General features: G+C 44.4%; 1 protein-coding gene across 1 annotated transcript in view; it reads left to right on the top strand.

The window, feature by feature from the left end:
* Positions 1–22069, top strand: part of RASA3 (RAS p21 protein activator 3) — a 126311-nt gene that overhangs the window by 20188 nt on the left and 84054 nt on the right. Inside the window, exon 3 of the mRNA XM_006851554.1 lies at positions 7188–7282. Coding sequence (XP_006851617.1) covers positions 7188–7282 — 95 coding nt within the window. The remainder of the gene's footprint in view (positions 1–7187; positions 7283–22069) is intronic.

Below are 22069 nucleotides of genomic sequence, written 5' to 3'. Positions count from 1 at the left end.
GCTTGATTTATCATTTCCGATGGCTGCTGAAAACAGCATCACAAACCTAGTGGTTGAGAACAGATGTCCTCTGGTACAGTCCGAAGGTAAGAGACCCAGGGTGGTTTCTGGGGCTTCCAGGTGAGCGAGACTCAGTCTTCTTGCTGTTTCCCCAACACCTAGCTCTTATGGCTTAGTGCGTTAAGCACTGGGCTGCTAACCTCAAGTTCTAAGGTTCAAACCCACCAGCCTCTCTGTAGGAGAAAGCTGAGGCAGTCTGTTCTCATCTTCCAGCCTCTGAAACCTTCTGGAGCAGTTGAGTTCTGTATTATAGGGTCACTGTGAGTCTGGATCGACTTGAGGGCAGTGGGCTTGGTTTGGGGTTTTGAGCTGCATTCTTTGTGTTCCTTAGCTCTTGCCCTGTTCTGTTCCTCCAACTTCAAAGCCAGCAGTGAGGCAGCTAAAGAGCTCACTCTGCTTTCCGGGCATAATCCTTCTCCCCTGCTGTAGGAAGTCTCCCTCTGCCTTCCTCTTCTAAAGACCTCGTAGTTACATCTGGGCCCATAACACTAATCCAGAATGAGCTCCCATCTCAAGAAAGCCCCTTTACTCATAGAAGGCACCAGTCACCGGCTCCAGGAATTGGGGGCCAGGCTACCTGTGTGTGGGGGGTAATTATTCACAAAGAGGTGACTCTCCACGATGGATCATGGCAACTGCTACACTTTTAAGTAGAAATTACTGACGTTTGTTCAGGAACTACACAGCCTTGGATCACATAGGAACTGGGTTCATTTACATTGGAATTCATTTTAAGACAGAACCAGAGATATAGGGACTTCCAAAGGTCAATCCTTACATCTAAAGTGAACTTTGAGGAAGCACGTTTGGGTTTTGAGCTGTGAAGGCACTTCTGAGCCCTGGTTCTCAGCCGTACCTAATCTATCTTGGCTGAAGTGATGGTTCTGAAATGCTGATTTGATCATGGCACTTTCCTGCTGCTATTCTGCATGGGATCCCCCTTGCTCTCAGAATAAAGGTCAAACCCTTAGCTTAGCATTCAAAGCTTCCAGCACCAGCCCTTGTGAAAGTGTCCTCTTCTTCTCTCCCCACCCCCTCAGCCCAGATTGTGAGCTTCAGTCCTACTAAATCCTCTAGTCTCTCAAGGTGTCCTGAGGTGGCATTGTGGGCTAATGTGCTGGACGGCAAAGTTGGTTTGAACTGCAAGGTCGGTGGTTCAAGCTTACCAGCCACTCCTTGGAAAGCTATACGGTGTCACTATGGGTCAGAACAGATTAGACAGCACTTAACAAGAACATAGATATATTTATATGTAGAGAAAGAGTCCTGGTGTGGCACTGTGGGTTAATGTGCCAGACTGCAAAGCCATTTGAACTGCAAGGTTGGCGGTTCAAGCTCACCAGCTGCTCCTTGGAAACCCTATACAGGGTCATTGTGGATTGGAACTGACTCGATGGCACTTAGCAACAACACACAATACACACACACACACATATATATATATATAGAGAGAGAGACAGAGAGACAGAGAGAGAGAGACAGAGAGAGAGAAAGAGAGAGACAGAGAGAGAGAGAGTCAGTCAGTCAGTCAGTCCTGGTGTGGTGCTGGCTAATGCATCAGACTGCAAAGTTGTTTGAATTACAAGGTTGGCGGTTCAAGCTCACCAGCTGCTCCTCAGAAACCCTGTACAGGGTCATTGTGGATTGGAACTGACTCGACGGCACTTAGCAACAACACACCACACACACACATACACACACACACAGACACATATATATATAGACAGAGTCTTGGTGTAGTACTGTGGGCTAATGCGTCAGGCTGCAAAGTTGTTTGAACTACAAGGTCAGTGGTTCAAGCTCACCAATTTCTCCTTAGAAACCCTATACAGGGTCGCTATGGGTCGAAATCGACTCAATGGCACTTAACAACATATATATATATAGTAGCATAGTGATTATGAATTGGGCTATGAACCGCAAGGTCAGCAGTTTGAAACTACCAGCTGTTCCGCAGGAGAAAGATGAGGCATTCTGCTCTCATAAAGATTTACAGCCTCGGAAACCCTGTACAGGGTCGCTATGAGTCAGAAGTGCCATTGAGTCGGTTCCGACCCATAGCGACCCTGTATATGGTTTCTGAGAAGCAACTGGTGAGCCTGAACCACCGACCTTGCAGTTCAAACAGCTTTGCAGTCTGGCACATTTACCCACAGAGCCACACCAGGACTCCCATGTATATATGTAAAGCCATTTGGTCAGAGATTGTTATGTTCCTAAACAATTTCATGTCCACAGTGGACAAATCAAATTTGAAGGTGAAATGCAATTTGGACATAATAGTATTAATATTAGTTAACACAATTAGAGGCATTTGGTTACTTATGAGAGCATATGATCATTTTTTGAGTGGAAACCTTAAGAAAAATTTAATTTAAAAAAAAAAAAGAATTGTTTTGCATCTGATTTAATCAGAGAACCTGACCAAGTTAGTTAGTTCTAGGGTTAATTTCCCATCAAAATGATCAAACGACGTGTTTATTAATCATTCTGACCATGTATCTTCTATTTTTAAAGAAGGTTAGGGCCATGGTTTCCTGGGATATTTCAGTTACTTGGCCTCACAGTATATTGAGTTCTTCTGTTCTACCGCTTAGCTCGTTGCATAGTGTCTGGGGTCTTAAATGCTCCCAAGCAGCCACTCAACACACAACTGGTCTCCGTACCTGGAACCACAGAGAAAGGAGGGGAGTTGGGATTCGGGGGTGGATATGGAATGTGTGGCTAATTGGCTCCATGGAAAACGACCTCCTTTATCATGAGATCAAAAGAACTGGGTGGTACCCAGTTACCACTAAGCATCCATAGAAGCTGATCAAAAGGGGAGAGGTGAAGAACAGAATTTCCAATATTCTCGGGCTCAATACTTTCTACAGCCGTGGAGGTTGTATGAACTCCTGAAACAGTTGCTCTGAGATCAGATGTAGACCTTAAACCAAAAGTAACCTCCGAAGTCTTCCTAAAACCAAACAATGATTTAGCTTAACTAGTGAAAAAGACAGAGTCTGCCCTTGAGTACTGTGTTCTTTTAAGAATGATCTGAATAGGATCAAGTTCAAAACAGCAACTCTTTAGATAGGAACCTGGGTGGGGGGTGGGCAGTGAGTTTAGGTTCATGGGGGAGGAGAAACGACTCAGGCAGGGAGCAGCCTGGGAATGTGCAACTTGAAACCTGCCTTCAGTATCACTATATTGCACATGTAGACACTGTTGAATTGGTTTGGTGTGTGTTTTGTTGAATATAGTGTCAACAACAGCAACATAATAAATAAAATTTAAAGAAAAAAAAAAAAAGGTAACCAACACCACCACGGTTTCGTGATTCGTGGTGGCTTTGAAATTCGGATATGTCGGTGCACTGTCTGACTTACACGGTTTTTCCACTATCATTTTTATAGACATAAAATAAGTGGCTGGCTGGGTCCCCAGTAATAATTTAAAGTTATGACTAGTAATTATGTTGTTACCAAGAATGAGAAACCTCAGTACTAGGCTATAAATTTGTGTCAGAAAAGCAAGATTAGTGTTTCGGCTTCTTTGATGCACCGCTTTTTTCACCCTCTTTTTTCACAATTTCATCCACAGCTGATTTAATAGCGTCATATACCCTAAGGACATTTAGACTTATCTCTAGGTTTTCTTTGATGGGACAACACACGTCCTCCACAACATGGTCAAGTCAAGACACAAGAGAGACATCAGTCAGGGTTGTAGCAGGAAAGAGATGTGCATTTCAACAGGGTCATGAAGGAGAGTTTGATCAAGAGCCCATGGACAGGGTAGGTGCGGGACCTGCTGTAGCATCCGAGCTAGCAGGATGGAAGAGCCATGGCCGGTCAGGAGGATTGAGTTGTAACTGAAATCCAGTAGCTATAGGAGAGGTCCCCTGGCTGCCTACATGACCGAGGCAGTGAAGTAATTTGGCCAAGTGAGAGCTGCAAGAGTAAATACCCTGGCCTCACTTTATGCCTCTGAATCTACCATCAGTTTCTCCCAATGTACAAAATCAACTGAAAGCCAGAGGCAAGGGAGCTACAAGTGCAGAGCATACAGGTCAGTCTCAGGTGGCAAAGTAGACTTGGAAGAGCAACGGAACATACCCATCACACAAGGGCTCCAGATAGAAAGTGACCATTCCTTGGTTGCTGGTCATAGATTTAATGGGACCAGAGAATCTTAGAGTGAAAGAGAGCCTTCCATGAATCAAAGTTTTCCAGCTGATTAATCCTGGACATGTAAGGTGCATCGAAGTCCTGGTGTGGAGCTGTGGGTTAATGCGCCAGACTGCAAACCCATTTGAACTGCAAGGTCGGTGGTTCAAGCTCACCAACGGCTCTTCAGAAACCCTATACAGGGTCGCTATGGGTCAGAACCCAGGGCACTTAACAATACCAACAAGGTGCACCAGCGTAATAGTGGGCTCAGGAGCTGCTTACAAGAGTTCTAGGAAAGCAGAGGAAACAGTTCTTTATCTGTTGTAAGGTTGGCTGGACAGATTGAGAGACGTTTTCTATCCATTTGAAGAAACTGCCATCAACTCAGAGTGATCATTCTCATGCTGGCTAGAAGCTCTGGTTAGCACATATAGTTTTAGTGAATGAAAGTGGAGGAAATGAATGATTGTTTGTTAGATGCTATTTGGTAAGTAGAATTGTATTAAGTGGTCCCTGTGTCTCTAGTTTTTCTCTCAGAGACGTTAGCCCACCTCCTCCTGCTCTGTATAATCCCTGCAAACCACATTTCCCAGGCTCCCTTGCTACCTGGCTTCCTGCCCCATTGGGATGATGGCAGGCATTGCTGGGGGATGAAAGGGGAGGAGAGGAGACATGGGACCTGTTTTTTCTTCTACCTCGGTAGCGGTTGTGTCTCATCCAAATGAGAAGGTGCGACCAGAATGATTTAGAAATCTGTTTGATGTCACACAGCTTTAGATTGTAGTCATTTGGAAACTAGAAGTTATAGACATTCCATGGACTCTGATTCATCCGAAAAAAATTAAATCAAATTTATGGTTTGTAGATTGGGTATTGTCTCAGAATAGCATTTAGAAACACTAATATGCATATTAGATACAGTCATCGGTATCATTAAGTGCCGTTCCTTTGCTTCCAGCCCCTAGCAACCCTGTATAGGGTTTTCAAGGAGCGCCTGGTGAGCTTGAACCACTGACCTTGTATACAGTTCAAACGACTTTGCAGTCACAGCACCGACATCCTAGGGCTCCAATGCATTCATATATTACTGAAATTGGTTAGTCAATCTCTACAAGGAAAAAGTTGAAACTGTTCACAAAGGTTACCTCTGAGAAGGGAAACTAGGAGACAGAGAAGAGGATAAAACTTTTTCTTGGCTGGGTTTTATATCCTTTTGGAGGTTTTGAATTTTGACTATGTTTAATGCTTCTAAAAAGAAAGACCAGCAATAGTGTATAGGTTATAGATACATCCCGTTTCCAGTTTTAGCTAAAAAATATGAAGAAACAATACTATTGTAAGTTAAATATTTAACATTAGCATTCTGAGGGTGAGTTTATTTTCTAGCTGAACAGGTCATGGAGGCTGAGGTTTCTTTATTCCTTTTCACTGAAATCATGTTGCTCAATTCAATTTTGGGAAATTTGTTGTTGTTTTATGTGGTTCTATTTCCTGGGAGACTCAAAAGTTCTATTCCCATTGGGGTGGGGGTGGGGTCAAAGTTGTGCAAGAGCCAGGCAATAGCTGGCAAAGAAAAGAGAAGGAAGGGTAGTAATCTTGTCTTTGGTGTAGCTGCCTGGTGACGGGTGTGTGCCTGGAAAAGGATCAAAGGTTTTGGAACCAAGTAGTAAAGAAATCAGATGGGATGCCAATCCAAGAGCATGTTGTGGTGCAGTGGGGAGGGGGAGGAAGTGCAAGGCACACATCCGCCCAGCCCCAGTGCAGCCTGTGGACAAAGGCAGAGGAAGGAATTACAAGATTGAGTCTTGAAGGATGTCATTATACCCTGGTCGTTTTATGCTTTTTGGGAGGAAATCCTACGCAATGTGTAATTTGAGTCTCTCTGAATTTCTGGTGCGGCCCTGTGGGTTAATGTGCTGGACTGCAAGGTCGATCTGAACCACAAGGTCATCCGTTCAAGCTCACCATCCAATCCTCAGGAACCCTATACAGACGGGGTCGCTATGAGTTAGAACTTACTTGACGGCACTTAACAACAACAACAACAACTTACTATGGAAATTGAAAGTGGAAAATACCTTTATTTTCCCAACCTGTAGACCTCTCCACATGTTTTCTGCGTCTGTCTCTCTTCCTTTCTGTCGTCTTCCTTTCTTGCTTTCCTACCTGACAATTTTGATTGCTCTCAGTGGCTTTAATGTATTGTGCAGTAAGCTCTAGCTAGGCAGGTTCTTGTTCCAGATGGTTCTGTGTAGCAAGAGCAAAGTACTTGTTGACTAAGTCAATTAGGTTTAAGTAACTTACCAACACACCTCTAAGTGCCCAGTGTGTCGCATCTACTTTATAGATAGACAGAAGTTTGGTCAAGAAGAATTAACTGGCTTGAACTCATGAGCTTAATGTTTCAGATGCAGGTAGTCCATTGGTCACGCTTTGGCAAACATTTGTTTAATGACTCAACATATATGCTAGCTACGAACACAACAACTGGTCCCTGCTACATTGCTCTCACTCAACTGTGACAACTACCTTAGATGGTGCACAGCGGCAGTGCATCAGTTATACCAGACAGACTCTGTCTGTTCCTGTCACACCGATGCTGCCTGTCCTGAGTCCAAGTATGCCAGCTGACCACCAGTCAGAGCCATGTACAAAATGTGAAGATGTGAGGTGCTTGTCCTTTAAAATGAAATTCACATGTGTATAAATTGCTGAATAGAAAACAAATTTGCTCTGTAAACATTCCCCCAAACCGCATTAAGTAAATAAAATGAGTGTGCCTATGTTTATCTTACTGGGAGCAAAGTGACTCACAGCCATCGGTTTACCTGATGCATCTCTTTTGAATTATGCTTTTTTAAATCATTGACTGTGATAAAATAATCAAGTGACTTTTTCTGTCTTTAAAGCACATTGGGACTGGTGGATTCATTCGCTCTCTTCAAGTGCTTTCCCTTTGCCTTGTGTGTTTAGGGAAAGTGGCCATTCAGAAGGAAGACCTGCAGAAATACCACAACAGAGACACCTGGTTCCAACTGCAGCATGTGGACGCCGACTCAGAAGTGCAGGTGAGAGTCTCTGTACCTGCCCCAGCTCCAGAGCATTGGAAACCAAAGCCTGCTGGGACTCACCGGACGTCTTTGGGAATGGGATACAGTTTGTGGTTGAAGAAATAGTTACTGTTATTTTGGCCCTAACAGGGAATCTGTGTATTCTCTGGTTGTTGTTGTTGTTGTGCGCCGTGGAGTCGGTTCCCTGCACAGGGTTTCTGAGGCTGTAAATCTTTACGGGAGCAGAAAGCCTCATCTTTCTCCCGCGGAACAGCAGGTAGTTCTGAACTGCTGACCTTGCGGTTTGCAGCCTGATTCGTAACCACTACGCTACCAGAGTGAACTATAGGCATGTTGGTTTTGTCTGCTCCTTTAGTTATTGTCTTATTTTGTCATGCAAGATAGATGCAGCTTTAAAAAACATACGATAAGAAAGGTTAATAACATAATTGAAGGTCAAGAGGAAATACGGATTTTATATACTTAAAGTGATGGGTAGAGTTAGTACACAGAGCTTTGTACCCCCTAGATTTGCTAGAGGTGGGCTACATGTTTGTTTTATGGTTTCTTGGCATTCAATGCTAAGAAAGAGTTTAAGCTGTAAGAATTAGGCAGTTTATACAAAGAATGAGACTTTGTGGACACATCCCTTGGGACTCAATCTGGCTTGCTTAGACATTGTGCTAACTGGGACTCATTTCCTCTACATTGTCCAATGGAAGGAGATTCCTTCCATCCACCCCCAGCCCCACCCCAAGCTCATTCCTGCAGGACAAGTGATTTCTTCCCCTAATAAGAGAGACTGTAGTTTCCATGGGCTCTGAGGCCTCCAGATTCTGGGGAGTGGGCAGTTGAGACCCCTCCCATAAACAGCTGGCACAAAAACTCAGTTCTGGGCATCAGGAAGGCTGTGTGGTCCTTTGTTGCTGAGGTGGGTCACCATGCTGAGCGTCCCTCAGAACACTGTCCAGACAGCAGAGGACACATGTCATTTCTTTTCTTGCTGACCCTGGCTTGTATGTTTCCTTAGTAAAGCCTATTTCTTTTGTTTTTTAAGTTTTTATTGTGAATTGAGTGATGGTTTACATGAGAGAACTTCAGTTTTACACTCATCCTATTGTATTTCATTTCATTGCAATGATTACAATCCCATCTGTGCATCATCATTCAACAGTATTTACTTCTTTTCCCTCTGTTTTTTTGTTTGGGTGTATATGCAAACACTCAGGAATATATAATCATTCCAACAACCAGAGGGCATACCTGGCCGCCAGCACACAGCCCCTCTCCCTCCCTGAGTCTAGAGTCCCCAGCCGCTCCATCTCTCCACGTCACTGTCTGTGCCTCCATCTCTGGTGTCGCTGCTTCTCTGGATAGGGTCCCACACTCCGCTCCAACTCTTCTCCTAAAGCCTTTTCTTAACCCTCATCAATTTTGTATGTGTGTGTATGGAATTCATCCTGAGGCCTAGTCTAGATTAGGAGCAAGTACAAGAGACTCGCCCTGACCCCAAATTACAGAGGTGTTGATACTGCGCTGCGGAAGTGTTTTCTGCAGGTCCTTGTAAAGATGCCAGGGAGGTGGCCACAAGGCTGAGCGCAAACGAATCTGGACCAACTCTCAGTTCTTTTATTTACTAGGGAGTTGGCATGGGGGCAGTTGTACCCCCAAGCCTCAGTTTCCTCATCTGTAAATGGCGATTTTGTCAAGAGCAATTGGGGTAACCATTGTAGAGCCTGACGGTGGCCAACACATGATAGGTAGGTGGTGGTGGTGGTTGTGGTTGTGTGTTGTGTGCCGTGGAGTCAGTTCCAACTCATAGCGATCCTGCATTGGGTTTCCGAGGCTGTAAATCTTTACGGGAGCAGAAAGCTTCATCTTTCTCCCACAGAATAGTTGGTAGTTTCGAACTGCTGACCTTGAGGTTCGCTGCCTGACTCATAACCACTACGCTCCCAGAGCTCCTTAGATAGGTAGATATTACATACAACAGAATATTGATCAGTGTCGCTCTCATCATCACCAGTGAGTTTGAGGCCATTCTGTGGCTTTTGTGCCAATCCGTATTACCAAGGGTCTTTTGCCCTCATTGGCCACTAGTTCACCGAACACAATGCCTTCCGCGAATACAATGCCTTCCGCGAACACAACGCCTTCCGTTAGCCGTTTACCCCTTTTGGAATGCAATCAGATATACCAGTTTTCGGTTGTGGTCCACGCGGCTCTCACTGGTGAATTTTTGGAAGTAGATGGTCGGCTCTTTTTCCACTTTTGTCTTCATCTGGTAGCTCTGTAGTAACCTGTCCACCATAGGTATTTGAACTCCCAGTGGTATAACTTCTGCCATTACGTCAACACCCAAGCCACCACAGTATGAGAAACTGACGGGGTGACATACCATAAACAAAAATCCAAACCCCTGCGTTGAGTGGATTCTGCCTCAGAGTGGTCCCATAGGACAGAATAGAACTGCCCCTAATTGTTACAGAAGCAGACTGCCATGTCTTTCTCCTGCAGAGTGGCTGGTGGGTTCAAACCGCTGACCTTTCGGCTAGCAACCAAATGCTTAGCCAATGCATCAGCAGTCTCCTTACATAGTTGTTGTTGCAAGTAAGTACCATTGAGTCGGTTCCTTCCCACAGCAACCCAGTATAGGCTTTCCAAGGAGCAGCAGGTGAGCTTGAACCACACAGGAATAATAGTTAGCAAATTTGTGTATCATCCAACTTATATTTGACAATTAAATGTAGTACAGAAATACATTTTTTTCACCTAATTTTCCCCACTGATAACATCTTGCATAACTATTGTGCAACATCACACTCAGGAGACTGACGTGTATGTATCCAGCAGTCCTTAGATGTGACTTCTTGTTGTTGTTTAGTGCTGTCGAGTTGGTTCTGACCCATAGTGACCCTGTATAGGGTTTCCAAGGAGCAGCTGGTAAGCTTGAACTGCTGACTTTGCAGTTCAAACGGCTTTGCAGTCTGGCACATTAACCTGCAGCACCACACCAGGGGCTCCTCAGATGTCACTAGCTTGTTGTTGGTGTTGTTAAGTGTTCTCGAGTCGGTTCTGACCCATAGTGACCTTGTATAAGGTTTTTTGAGGAGCAGCTGGTGAGCTTGAACTGCTGACCTTCCAGTTCAAACGGCTTTGCAGTCTGGCGCATTAACCCACAACGCCACATCAGGACTCCGTCACTAGCTTAGCTTTACGTAAATATTTGTGTATGAGTGCGCATACTGAGCCTATGTGTAGCCTTTTGGGACTTGTGCCACAATCAAGATCCAGAACCATTCCATCACCACAAGACTTAAAGTTATGAATGGCATGTTGCAATCTTAAGGCTGGATCTGGGTTGTTTTTATCACTGCTGCATTAAGGTGCCAGTAGACCACTCTCTGAGCCTGCTTTCTCTCCTCTGTGAAACGGAGATGCCAACCCCAGCTATGCTAGTTTCCTAGGAATTTGGAAATTACAAATATGTAATTTATAAAGGCAAATGTGAACCACATTGACAATAAACAGAAAAAAGGAAAGAACCAGTGTTTGTGGACACTTTGCTAAGTTCCCTGCACTAAGCTAAGTGCCTTGTTGATGTGGCTGAATTCTCCACCCTGCCCTCTCATGGAGTGACCATTTACAAAGAGGGAATGGGACCCTCCACCAGTTTCAAACCGACCTTTAAGATTGTCATTAGAACTCGACTCTGGAACTGTCGTTTCCTCGTGAAATGTCACATTTACAATTTTCTAGAAGGGCATCGGCAAGCATATGGTCTCTTCAATCCGTCTGCCGTATCACGCACTGTGAAAAGGCACGAAGTATCGTAAATCCAGGGCCAATGTGAGATCATGAAATCACAGAAATGGGGTGGGGAGAGACCATCTAAAAAGTTTCTTCCTTCCTTCTGCAATTGGTATTTTTTAAAGGTCTTTGGTAAATCACTTTATTTAAAAAAAAAAAAAAAAAGTCTTATCTCTTCCTTCTTTGACTCTTGGTGGTAACATGAAAATAAAATGATGGGAGTAAGCTAGGGCCGGGCCACCTTCCACAGGCAGACACATCATTGAGTGTGAGGCCCACTGTTGCAAAGACAATCACAACGGCCCCCAGATATAAAGGAACATAAAGAAAAGGAAACCTGAACATTCTTGGAGGATTCCTTTCCTTTTTTGGGCATGAATTGTTTGGATTGAATGAGCAGAGGCCACATTCAATCCATTTATATATTCACTTGAAAAATGTTTATTGAGCACCCATTGTGTGCCGGGCACTGTCTCACCAAATGTTCTGCCCAGTGACCTCGTGGGGTCAGTAGGTTTCTTCCTTGTCCCCTCCAAGGAAGCCCAGCAGACTGCTGAGCCTTATATGTGTGCTTTATTTTAGTCAACTTGCCGCAATTCAGGTGTAACATATATTCAGAAAAGAGAGGTCAATGAAAACAGCACACCTCGACAAAGAACAGCCTGTGGGATCACGACCTCAAAGAGTTAGGTGACTGGAACAGAAATTCTAGCCTCCCCTTGGAATAACAGGGGATTTCTTCTTTTGTCTATCAGAGGAACCTCCTGTAGCTGGTCATATCTCAAGGATGATCTACCTTTTAAACCTTTTTGTTGTTGTTCTTGTATTTAAAGTGCCATCGAGTTGCTTCTGACTTGTTGTTGTTGTTAGGTGCCGTGGAGTTGGTTCCGACCCATAGCGACCCTGCACAGGGTTTCCGAGGCTGTAAATCTTTATGGGAGCAGAAAGCCACATCTTTCTCCCGTGGAACAGCTGGTAGTTTCGAACTGCTGACCCTGAGGTTAGCAGCCTGATTTGTAACCACTACACTATCAGAGCTCCTTATCCAACTTATAGGGACCCTGTATAGGGTTTCCGAGGAGTGACTGGTGAGTTTGCACCGCCAATCTGTGGTTCAAACTGGCTTTGCAGTCCAGTGTATTAGCCCACAGTGTGAGAAAGAACTCTTGTGGTCCATTCTTCAGGAATTCATGAGATTACAAGACCTGGTAGACAGATTGTTGATGTACGCAGGCAATTCTGGGACTAGAAAATTTAAATAAAAACACAGCCATTAAGACCTTGGGCAAGCCATTTTGGCTTCTCTGCGGGGAGGGAAAATGGGATGTACCATAGAATTGTATATGGGGAACTGGAACTGGAGGGAGGGGGCTTTTGGGAGGACAAGAATAAAAACTGTTTGTGGAGTGCCATGTGGCGCCTCTGCCTGTGTCTATGGGGCTGGGTGCCTGATTTTGCAAAATCGAATAAAGAAAACCTCACTCTCGCTAAAATAAGTACAGATTCGATTACTTGAGCGTTTGTCAGTATAGACAACGTTTCTCACAAATTTGAGGGCTCGTCCAGGATTTTCTACCCGCTTGGAGCGGCAGCCCTGGTGGAAAAGGAGACATGTCCCACCTTGGTTTTGGCAGCAGTGCCATACCTGGACCAAAACCCTGGTAGAATGGGGAATGAGTGTATAAGGCCAGGCTTCCTAGATGAGGTGGCTTTCTTTTTATCCATTGCTATTCACTTTTCTAAGGAGCTCTGGTAGCGTAGTGGTTACAAATCGGGCTGTGAACCTCATCGCTATGAGTTGAAACCGGCACATGAAAACAACAACAACATTCACTTTTCTGCTTTCTCTCTCTCTCTTCTTCAAATTTCCCCTTTTCTTGTCTGATTTCTCTTCTTATCTACATACATTTTAGTACTAAGATCAGAAAAGACACCTGGGTTCTACACTTGCCTCTGTCTGAATCTATTTTCTGTGACTCACCTTCGTACTTGTAATCTGGCATTTGGAGTCCTGGTGTTGTGCTGTAGGGTAAATACTGGACATGGAGCCTTGGTGCGGCACTGTGGGTTAATTCGCTGGACTGCAAAGTCGGTTTGAACTACAAGGTTGGCGGTTCAAGCTTACCAGTTGCCTCTTGGAAATCCTATACAGGCTTGTCATGAGTCAGAACTGCCTCGACGGCACTTAACAACAAGGTTGAACCACAAAGTTGGTGGTTCAAACTCACCATATGCTCCTTGGAAACCCTACATGGGTTTCCTAGATGAGTTGGAACCCACTCAATGGGACTTAACAACAACAATAATATGACATTTTGTTGCTTATAAAACACCTTTCTCTTGATCCTCAGAGCCAGCCTGTGAGATGAAAAGGAATATTACTGATCCGGATGCTGATGCCCTGAGAAGGGGTGGCTCAGAGTCCTTCCCACCCACTCTTCTCTCACTGCACACGCCCTCAGCATGGGGAAAGTACTTCTAGGACATGCCTTCCCCCACAAAAATGTTTCTGAACCTCCCGTTCCTGTTAAGACTTCTTATAGTTTTGTTCAGGAGTCACTGAATCTCTACCTTCTCTTGATAACATTCTCCTTAAATTTGGTCTGATAAAGCTCTCAGATCAGCATTATTATTAGTGTTTTGACTGTCCTTTACCGTCACCGCAGGGGGTGTCGTCAGATTCTTTCTGGGGACCACTATCAATTCCAGAACTTGTCTGAATCACCATACATTGTCACCCAGCCAAATAGTAAATGTGTGCAGTTAAGCTAGCCCATCCACAGAGGGCTGAGTTCTAGCTGGGTTCCAGGAGATCTGAATCACCTGGTGTTTATGACAGGTGCTGCAGGTTCATGCACTGGACCACAAGAGTGGTGGTTCAAGCTCACCAGCCGCGCCTCAGAAACCCTATACAGGGTCACTGTGAGTGGGAACCAAGTCAACGGCAGTTAACAACAATCACAACATAGAAACGGGGGCTTCTCTTGGGATCAAAACAAGCCTAGGGTTTCCAGCATCTTTGGGGCATGGGGTTTTCACAGCTGAGCAAGTTTCAGGCACAGACAGGCTTATGGGGTGAGTGGAAGTTGAAAAGCCAGCTGTAAAAGAGGCTGCACTGTAGAAAATCTGTACTTCCTCCCTACCCAGGAAATGAAGTGGTGTGAGACCCTTTGATCTGGTGCTGTTGTTAGCACCACCGTATGGGCTGTCCTTCGATGCCATTCCTTTTGTAAGCTATAAGCTGACACCACCTTTTGAGGGGTCCAGTGTGAACTGACAGAAGACAAGATGTAAATTTCTATACTACAGGTTTCTGTCGAGTCAGCTTTCTGGAGGAAATAAAGGTCTTTCAGTGATAGTGTATGTTTTTCATTTTCTTTTGTTTGTGTCCCATCACATCCGTCTCCCAAGTCACAGACACTGGACCCAACACGAGTGATCTGACTCTGTATGGCAGCTTGGTGACAAAGTGTTTACTCTAAGAGAGGAAACAGGGACACTACCCAGGGCTGGTCATGTTGAGGTGCAAGGCCCTCTTCATGGGAAAAACAGGAAACAGGAAAGCAAGCGTTCTACCATCTGACAGCCTTTGCCAATTTGCTAACAGTTGTAACTCCGGGGGGAGGCTGTTATTAATCTCACCAGAGACACTTTCCCTGAGGTTTTAGCAGTCCAGTCTCAGTGAATCGGGGGATACAGGTATGTCAGTTGGGTGGTGGCAATGGTGCAACTTAAAACTGTATGCCATGTAAGACTTGGCACACCTGTGCCTCTAAGAACATAGGTGAATAATGCCAAAGTGTCAGGAAAATAGTGTTTAAAGGAAACAAGTCTGTGAGGACAAATTTTTATTCAATTTGTTGACCTTGTATTTGATTTAAAAGGGCAAGTTATCGAATCGCTATAAACTTCCATGTCTGAGTCTTTAATATATTTCATAAGATTGTGGGAAAATTACCTGCAACAATTTGTAAAGTTCTGAATTCATGGTCAATGACAGTGAGATACATCAAACAAGAAAAACAGCTCTGTCTCCATCCTTATCATCACTGGTAAGCACAACTTCCCACCCAAGTCATTTTGTTTTCTCCACCACAGAGGTCACGTGGCCACAAAACCTGCCTTCCTTTGTGTACTTCATCACCTATTGGGTTCTCCAGCTAGTGAGTGGTTGAGCTAGGATGGACTGCTCAGGACAGTGAAAGTGGAGGTATTAAACCAGAGGAGCTCTTGCAGCTAGGAAGACGTGGTGCGGTTACCTAGATTTACATACTGGTAAAATGTACTGATTAGAAATTATGTGGTTAAATGCTACACTCTAGAGCCGCCCCCTCACTTAACTGTCTAGCACTCATCTATCAATGTGTTATACTGTGGGGGCTTGTGCGTTGCTGGGATGCCAGAAGCTAGGCCACTGGTATTTTAAATACCAACAGGGTCACCCAGGGTGGACAGGTTTCAGTGGAGCTTCCAGACTAAGAGAGACAAAGGAGAAGTAGAGGCAGACGACTTCTGATTCGTTAGTCTCTGAAAACCTTAGGAAGAGCAGTGGAACATTGTCAGATACTGTACAGTGCTGGAAGATGAGCCCTTCAGGTTAGAAGGCGCTCAAAATACAACTGGGGAAGAGCTGTGTCCTCAAATTAGAGTTGACCATGATGACGAGAATGGAGTAAAGCTTTCAGACCTTCATTTACTGATAGGGTACAACTCAAAATGAGGAGGAACAGCTGAAAATATCTATTAATAACCAGAACATGGAATGTATGAAGTATGAATCTAGGAAATTTAGAAGTTGCCAAAAATAACACGGAACCCGTAAAGGCATTAGTAAGCTGAAATGGATTGATATTGGCCATTTTGAATCAGATGATTATATGGTTTACTATGCCAGGAACGACAAATTGAAGAGGAATGATGTCACATTCATTGTCAAAAAGAACATTTCAAGATCTAAATGTACAGAAGTACAATACTGTCCTGTGATAGGATAATATCCATGCACCTACAAGGAAGACCTGTTAATACTACTGTTGTTCAAATGTGTGCAGCAACCACTAAATAATAAAATTGATGAATTCTACCAACTTCTTCAAGTTGAAATTGATCAAATATGTACTCAGGATGTATTGATAATTACTTGTGATTGGAATGCAAAGGTTGGAAACAAAGAGAAAGGGTCAGCAGAGTTGGAAAATTTGGCCTTGGTGATAGAAATGATGCTGGAGATCGCATGATAGAGTTTTGTAAGACCAATGGCTTACTCATTACAAATACCTTTTTAGAAGGTGACTGGTGCTGTAGGATCGGCACTGGACTGCAGACCACAAGGTCAGTGGTTCAGAAGTTCAAATCACCAGCTGTTCCTCAGAAACCCTATACAGGGTCACTGAGTTGGAACCAACTCAGCAACACTTAACACCAACAATATACACATGTACCTCACCAGATGGCATACACAGGAATCAAATTAACTGCATCTATGGGAAGAGATGGTGGAAAAGCTCCATATCTTTAGCCAAAACAAGGCCAGAGGCCAGCTGTCGAACAGATCGTCAATTGCTCATAAGCAAGTTCAGGCTGAAGTTCAAGAAAATTAAAATAAGTTCAGGAGAGTCACAAAATATGATGTTGAATATATATATCCCACCTGAATTTAGAGATCATCTCCAGAACAGATTTATTTGATGTGTTAGTCACTCATGACCAAAGACCAGAAGAGTTGTGAGGTGACATCAAGAATATCATACAGAAAGAAATGAAAAGATCCTTTAAAAGACAAGAAAGAAACAAAAAGACCAAAAGTCATGTCAAAAGAGACTCTGAAATTTGCTCTCTAGGATAGAGATGCTAAGGCAAATGGAAGAAATGAGGAAGTACAAGAGCTGAACAGAAGGTTTCAAAGGGTAGCTTGAGAAGACAGATTAAACTATTATAATGAAATGTGTAAAGACGTAGAGTTAGAAAACTGAAAGAAAGGAGCATGTTCAGCATTTCTCAAGCTGAAAGAACCGAAGAAAAAACCCAAGCCTCGACTTGAAATATTGAAGGATTCTGTGAGCAAAAGGAGACCTGGTGTAATGCTGTAGGATAAGCCCTGGACTGCTAAACCCAAGGTTGTCAGTTCAAACCCACCAGCCCCTCCTTGGAACCCTATGCCAACTCGATGACACTTAACAACAACCTGGGCAAAGTATTGCCTGATTCTGAAAGCATCAAAAGAAGATGGAAGGAATACACAGAGCTATTGTACCAAAAAGAAGTGGTTGATGTTCAACCACATCAAGAGGTAGCACATGATCAAGAACTGAAGGAAGAAGTCTAAGCTGCACTGAAGACACAGGCAAAGAACAAGCCTCCAGGAAATCTTTCAACAAACTGATGCGGTACCAAAGGCACTTAGTCATTTATGCCAAGTAACAAGGAGCTCTGGTAGCGTAGTGGTTACGAATCGGGCTGTGAACCTTAAGGTCAGCAGTTCGAAACTACCAGCCGCTCCACGGGAGAAAGATGAGGCTTTCTACTCCCGTAAAGATTTACACCCTCGGAAACCCTGTACAGGGTCGCTATGGGTCGGAACCGACTTGATGGCACTTAACAACAACAACAATTTGGAAAACAGCTACCTGGCCAACCTATTGGAATAGATCCATATTTGTGCCCATTCCAAAGAGAGGCGACCCAATGGAATGCAGAAATCATTGAACAATATCACATACAGATAAAATTTTGCTGAAGATAATTTAAAAAACAATACATCGACAGAAATTGCCAGAATTCAAGCCGGATTCTGAAGAGGATGTGAAACAAGGGACATCCTTGCTGAAGTCAGATGGATGGATCTTGATTGAAAGCAGAGAATATCAGAAAGAAGTTTCCTTGTGCTTTATTGATTATGGAAAGGCTTCTGACTCTGTGGATCATGAGAAGCTATGGAAAACGTTGTGGAGTATCCCAGAACACTTAATTGTGCTCATGAGAAACCTGTACATAAACCAAGAGGCAATTGTTCAGACAGAACAAGGGGACACTGAATGGTTTTAAATCAGAAAACGTATGCACAAGGTTGTATTCTTTCACCGTACATGTGCAGTCTGTACACTGAGCAAGTAAACAAAGAAGCTGGATTATATGAAGAAGAATGTGGCATCAGGATGGGAGGAAGACTCATATGCACTATGCAAATGATATAACCTTGCTTGCTGAAAGCAAAGAGGATGTGAAATATTTACTGACAGAAATAAAAGAGCACAGCCTTCAGTCTGGATCACACCCCAATGTAAAGAAAACAAAAATCATGATAAATGGAGAAAAGATTGAAGTTGTCAAAGACTTCGTTTCACTTTCATCCACTATCAACACTCATAGAAGCAGCAGTCAAGAAACCGTATTGCATTAGGCAAATCTGCTGCCCAAGACCTCTTTAAAGTGTTCAAGAGCAAAGATGTCCGTTTGAGGACTAAGGTGAGCTTTACCCAAGCCTTGGTATTTTCAGTCACCTCAGTGCATGTGAAAGTTGGACAGAGAATAAGGAAGACCATAGAATAATTGATGCATTTGAGTTATGGTGTTATAGAAAAATATTGCAAGCACCATAGACTGCCAAAAGAACAAACAAATCTGTCTTGAAAAAAGTGTAGCTGGAATACTCCATAAAGACATGGATGGTGAAACTTCGTTTTTCATACTTTAGACATGTTATCAATCAGGAGGGGCCAGTCCCTGAAGAAAGGATGTTATGCTAGGTAAAGTATAGGGTCATTGAAAAAGAGGAAGGAGTCCCCGCCCCCCCCCAAACAGAGATGGATTGGCATAGTGCCAGCAGCAAGACTGGGCAGTGTTTCATTCTGTTGAACATAAGGTCGTTATAATTCAGGACCCCCACGATGACACCCAGTAACACTGGACTGTATGTAAGTAGTATGAAGGCCGATACCATGTCTGTTTTATGCACCACTGTTAGAGTCACCATGATTCTGAATTAACTCCAGGACACCTACAGCAGTTAGTGTCTGATCTAGTACCTGGAACATAGTGGGAGCTTGATGTTGTCGTTGTTAAGTGCTGTCGAGCTGGTTCTGACTCATAGTGACCACCCTGTATAGAGCTTCCAAGGAGCGACTGGTGAGTTTGAACCCCCACCACCAACCTTGCAATTGAGGCCATCCTTTCGATCGAGTGCTTACGCTATAGTGCCACACCCCCGGACTCTAGGAGCTTGTTGAATATTTGTCAAATAGCTGGAGGTTTCCAGGTCTGGTATACTAAAGTAGTACTGTCTGTTCACCTGGCAAGAAGACAGCCAGGTTGTCATGTCTTCCTCATAAATAATGGGGGTCTCATACAATGAGCCTTGTTGCTAATGATTGTGGTTTGGATTTGACTCCTGTGAAGTCCCAAGTGAAGCACTTTGCTTAGTGCGAACTGTGGGCGAGCCATTGTTCAAAGCACTTTGCCAATATGCGTCCCAGCTGGTAGGAGTCCTGGTGTGGCGCTGTGGGTTAATGCGCCAGGCTGCAAAACCATTTGAACTGCAAGGCCGGCGGTTCAAGCTTACCAGTTGCTGCTCAGAAAACCTATACAGGGTCATTTTGGGTTGGAACCGATTCGACGACACTTAACAACAGCAACATCTCAGCTGGTATGATCCGACAATGGCCCCAGGCCCACACAGAGGTGACTCAGGTGGTCTGGTTCTAAAGTCCATGTGCTTAGCCACTCCCTGTTCTACTTCTCTGTCTTGCACATCATCTTCACAATAACTACCGAGCAAGTTCAGCACAGTTCTCCCTCTTCACGTCAGCAGTGGACTTCAAACCACAAAGTCGGCAGTTCGAACCTACCTGCTGCTCCTCAGAAACTTATACAGGGTCACTGTGAGTTGGAACCAACTCCATACCACTCAACAACAACAGAGTTTCCAAGACTGCAAACAACAGGTACTTTGCCCTTGCCACACAGCTAGTGAGTGGCTGAGCCAAGCTTCAAGGCTAGTTCTCCCTGGCTCCAAAGCCTGTCCTGTTCCCATGACATGAGGCCACAGAGCTCCGTGTCTCTGCACCATGGGCCGGAAATATGCTTTCTACAATGCAGACGGTTCCTGAGTGCTTGGGAGTGAACTTGCTGTTATATCCTGAGAGGCCAACATCAAGCCTGTGCACTTCAGGCATCTTCTTGGAGGCTTCTGGGTCTGTGACTTCAGTTCCAAGAGGAAGCTAGCTGTATTGCCAAAGAGCTCAAAGAATGATCGAGATCACGGATTCCCTCAGCCTTCAGGAGGGTTCACATCCAGGGCCCGTGGTTGCTTCCTCCACTGCTGTCAGAGGAAGCTCTTATTTTTGGTTAGTTTCGAGGGCTGCGGTGGGCTGAGCTTTCAGTAACATCTTGTACTAGAATTCCTGTCAGGGCCTGCCTTACCCTGGGACCATGTAGGCAAGACCCAGGGTGTCTGCATGTCTGCTGCTTGTTTTGGAAGCACCTATCTGTTTCTGAGCGTGCTGATGGCTGGAGCCCATCAAAGGGGTTCTCGTCACCAGAGGAGAGGGGTGGTTTTGCTCCACGTAAGAAAAACAACTTGTGCGTTCTTGTTGATTGTACCAGGCATTTTGCTGAAACCACAAACCCATAGCAAGTGAAGCATGAGGGCTACGTTGGCCCATTAGAAGCTGTGAAGTGTGTGAGCAGGCAGTGGCTGTCTTGTTGATGTGGTTGTTCATGTTGCACAGCTGGTACCAGATGTGCACTCAAGTTGAAACCCGAGAGGGGCGTTACCCATAAAGTATCTAAGCCCCAAGTCCTCCTGGTTTCGTGTTTATTTGGGGGATAAGTGGGTGATGGCAGCTCTTGTCAGAAGAAACTCTGGCTGTGGTTCCATTTCCTCTGTTCTCTGAAACATTTCCTGTGAGGGGCTGACCTCTGCCTGACTCCTGAACGTGCCCCTGGGCTCTAAGCATGTGATTGTTCCTTGTACCTTGTATTTTCTCGAGTACAGTGGTTAAAGTACTCGACTGTTAACCAAAAAGTCAGTGGTTCTAACTCACCAGCACCTCCATGGGCGAAAACTGATTTGGTTCTGAAAAGATTTACACTCTTGGAAACTGTATTGTTGTTGTTGTTATTAAGTGCTGTAGAGTCAGTTCCAACTCTTAGTGACCCATTGTATGTATAAGTTCTCATTGTATACATTTACTGGTGCAGCTGGTGGGTTTGAACTGCCCACTTTGTGGTTCAAAGTCCACTTCTGATCCTACTACATCATGCTAGGAGTCCTCAGAGAATATAACTCCATGGTGGTGGTGATTTGCCATGGAGTCAGTTCTGACTCATACTGACCCTGTATAGGGTTTCCAAGGCTATAAATCTTTATGGGCGCAGAAACCCTCATCTTTTTCCTGCAAAACGGCTGGTAGTTTCGAACTGCTGACCTTGAGGTTAGCAATCCGACTCGTAACCACTATGCTACCAGAGCTCCTGATCGCACCCTTCAGGGCAGCTGTATTCTGTCTTACAAGTGCATTAGAATCGTTGACTTGCTGCCAGTAGGCTTTGCTCAGTTCATGTGAGGGGCCTGTCAAATCCTCACAGTTTTCCCTTCACTGTTTGCCTTCCTCATCTTTAAACTACCATGATGGAAACCACCAAGCCAAGTTCCTCTCCCTTTCTCATACTAAGAGCTTCTGTACAGTTTTATAAATCTGATTCTCTGCTTATTAGAAATTCAGGCTAACATTATAGTGTTTCTGGAAACTAGGCCAAAGCAGAAACTTGCCTTCCTTAAGCAGAAGAGTCTTATCACTGCCTAGAAGCATAAGTTGGAGAAATGAAGGGCCAGACAGATTGTTTAATGCCAGACCAATCTGGAAACTCGAGTTTCTGTCAATGAAAGCACCAGCACCTTATCCTGGCCTCCATTCATCAGCCCCCAGAGCCTTGGTCCATGATTGTCAGGGATGGAGGAGAAGGGAGTCAGTCTCACTGGTCCGTGATTGTCAGGGA

This window comes from Chrysochloris asiatica, unplaced genomic scaffold (genome assembly GCF_000296735.1).
Source record: "Chrysochloris asiatica unplaced genomic scaffold, ChrAsi1.0 scaffold00029, whole genome shotgun sequence".
Lineage (NCBI taxonomy): Eukaryota > Metazoa > Chordata > Mammalia > Afrosoricida > Chrysochloridae > Chrysochloris > Chrysochloris asiatica.
Note: the sequence above shows the minus strand (reverse complement) of the source record. Positions and strands in the feature narration are given on the sequence as shown.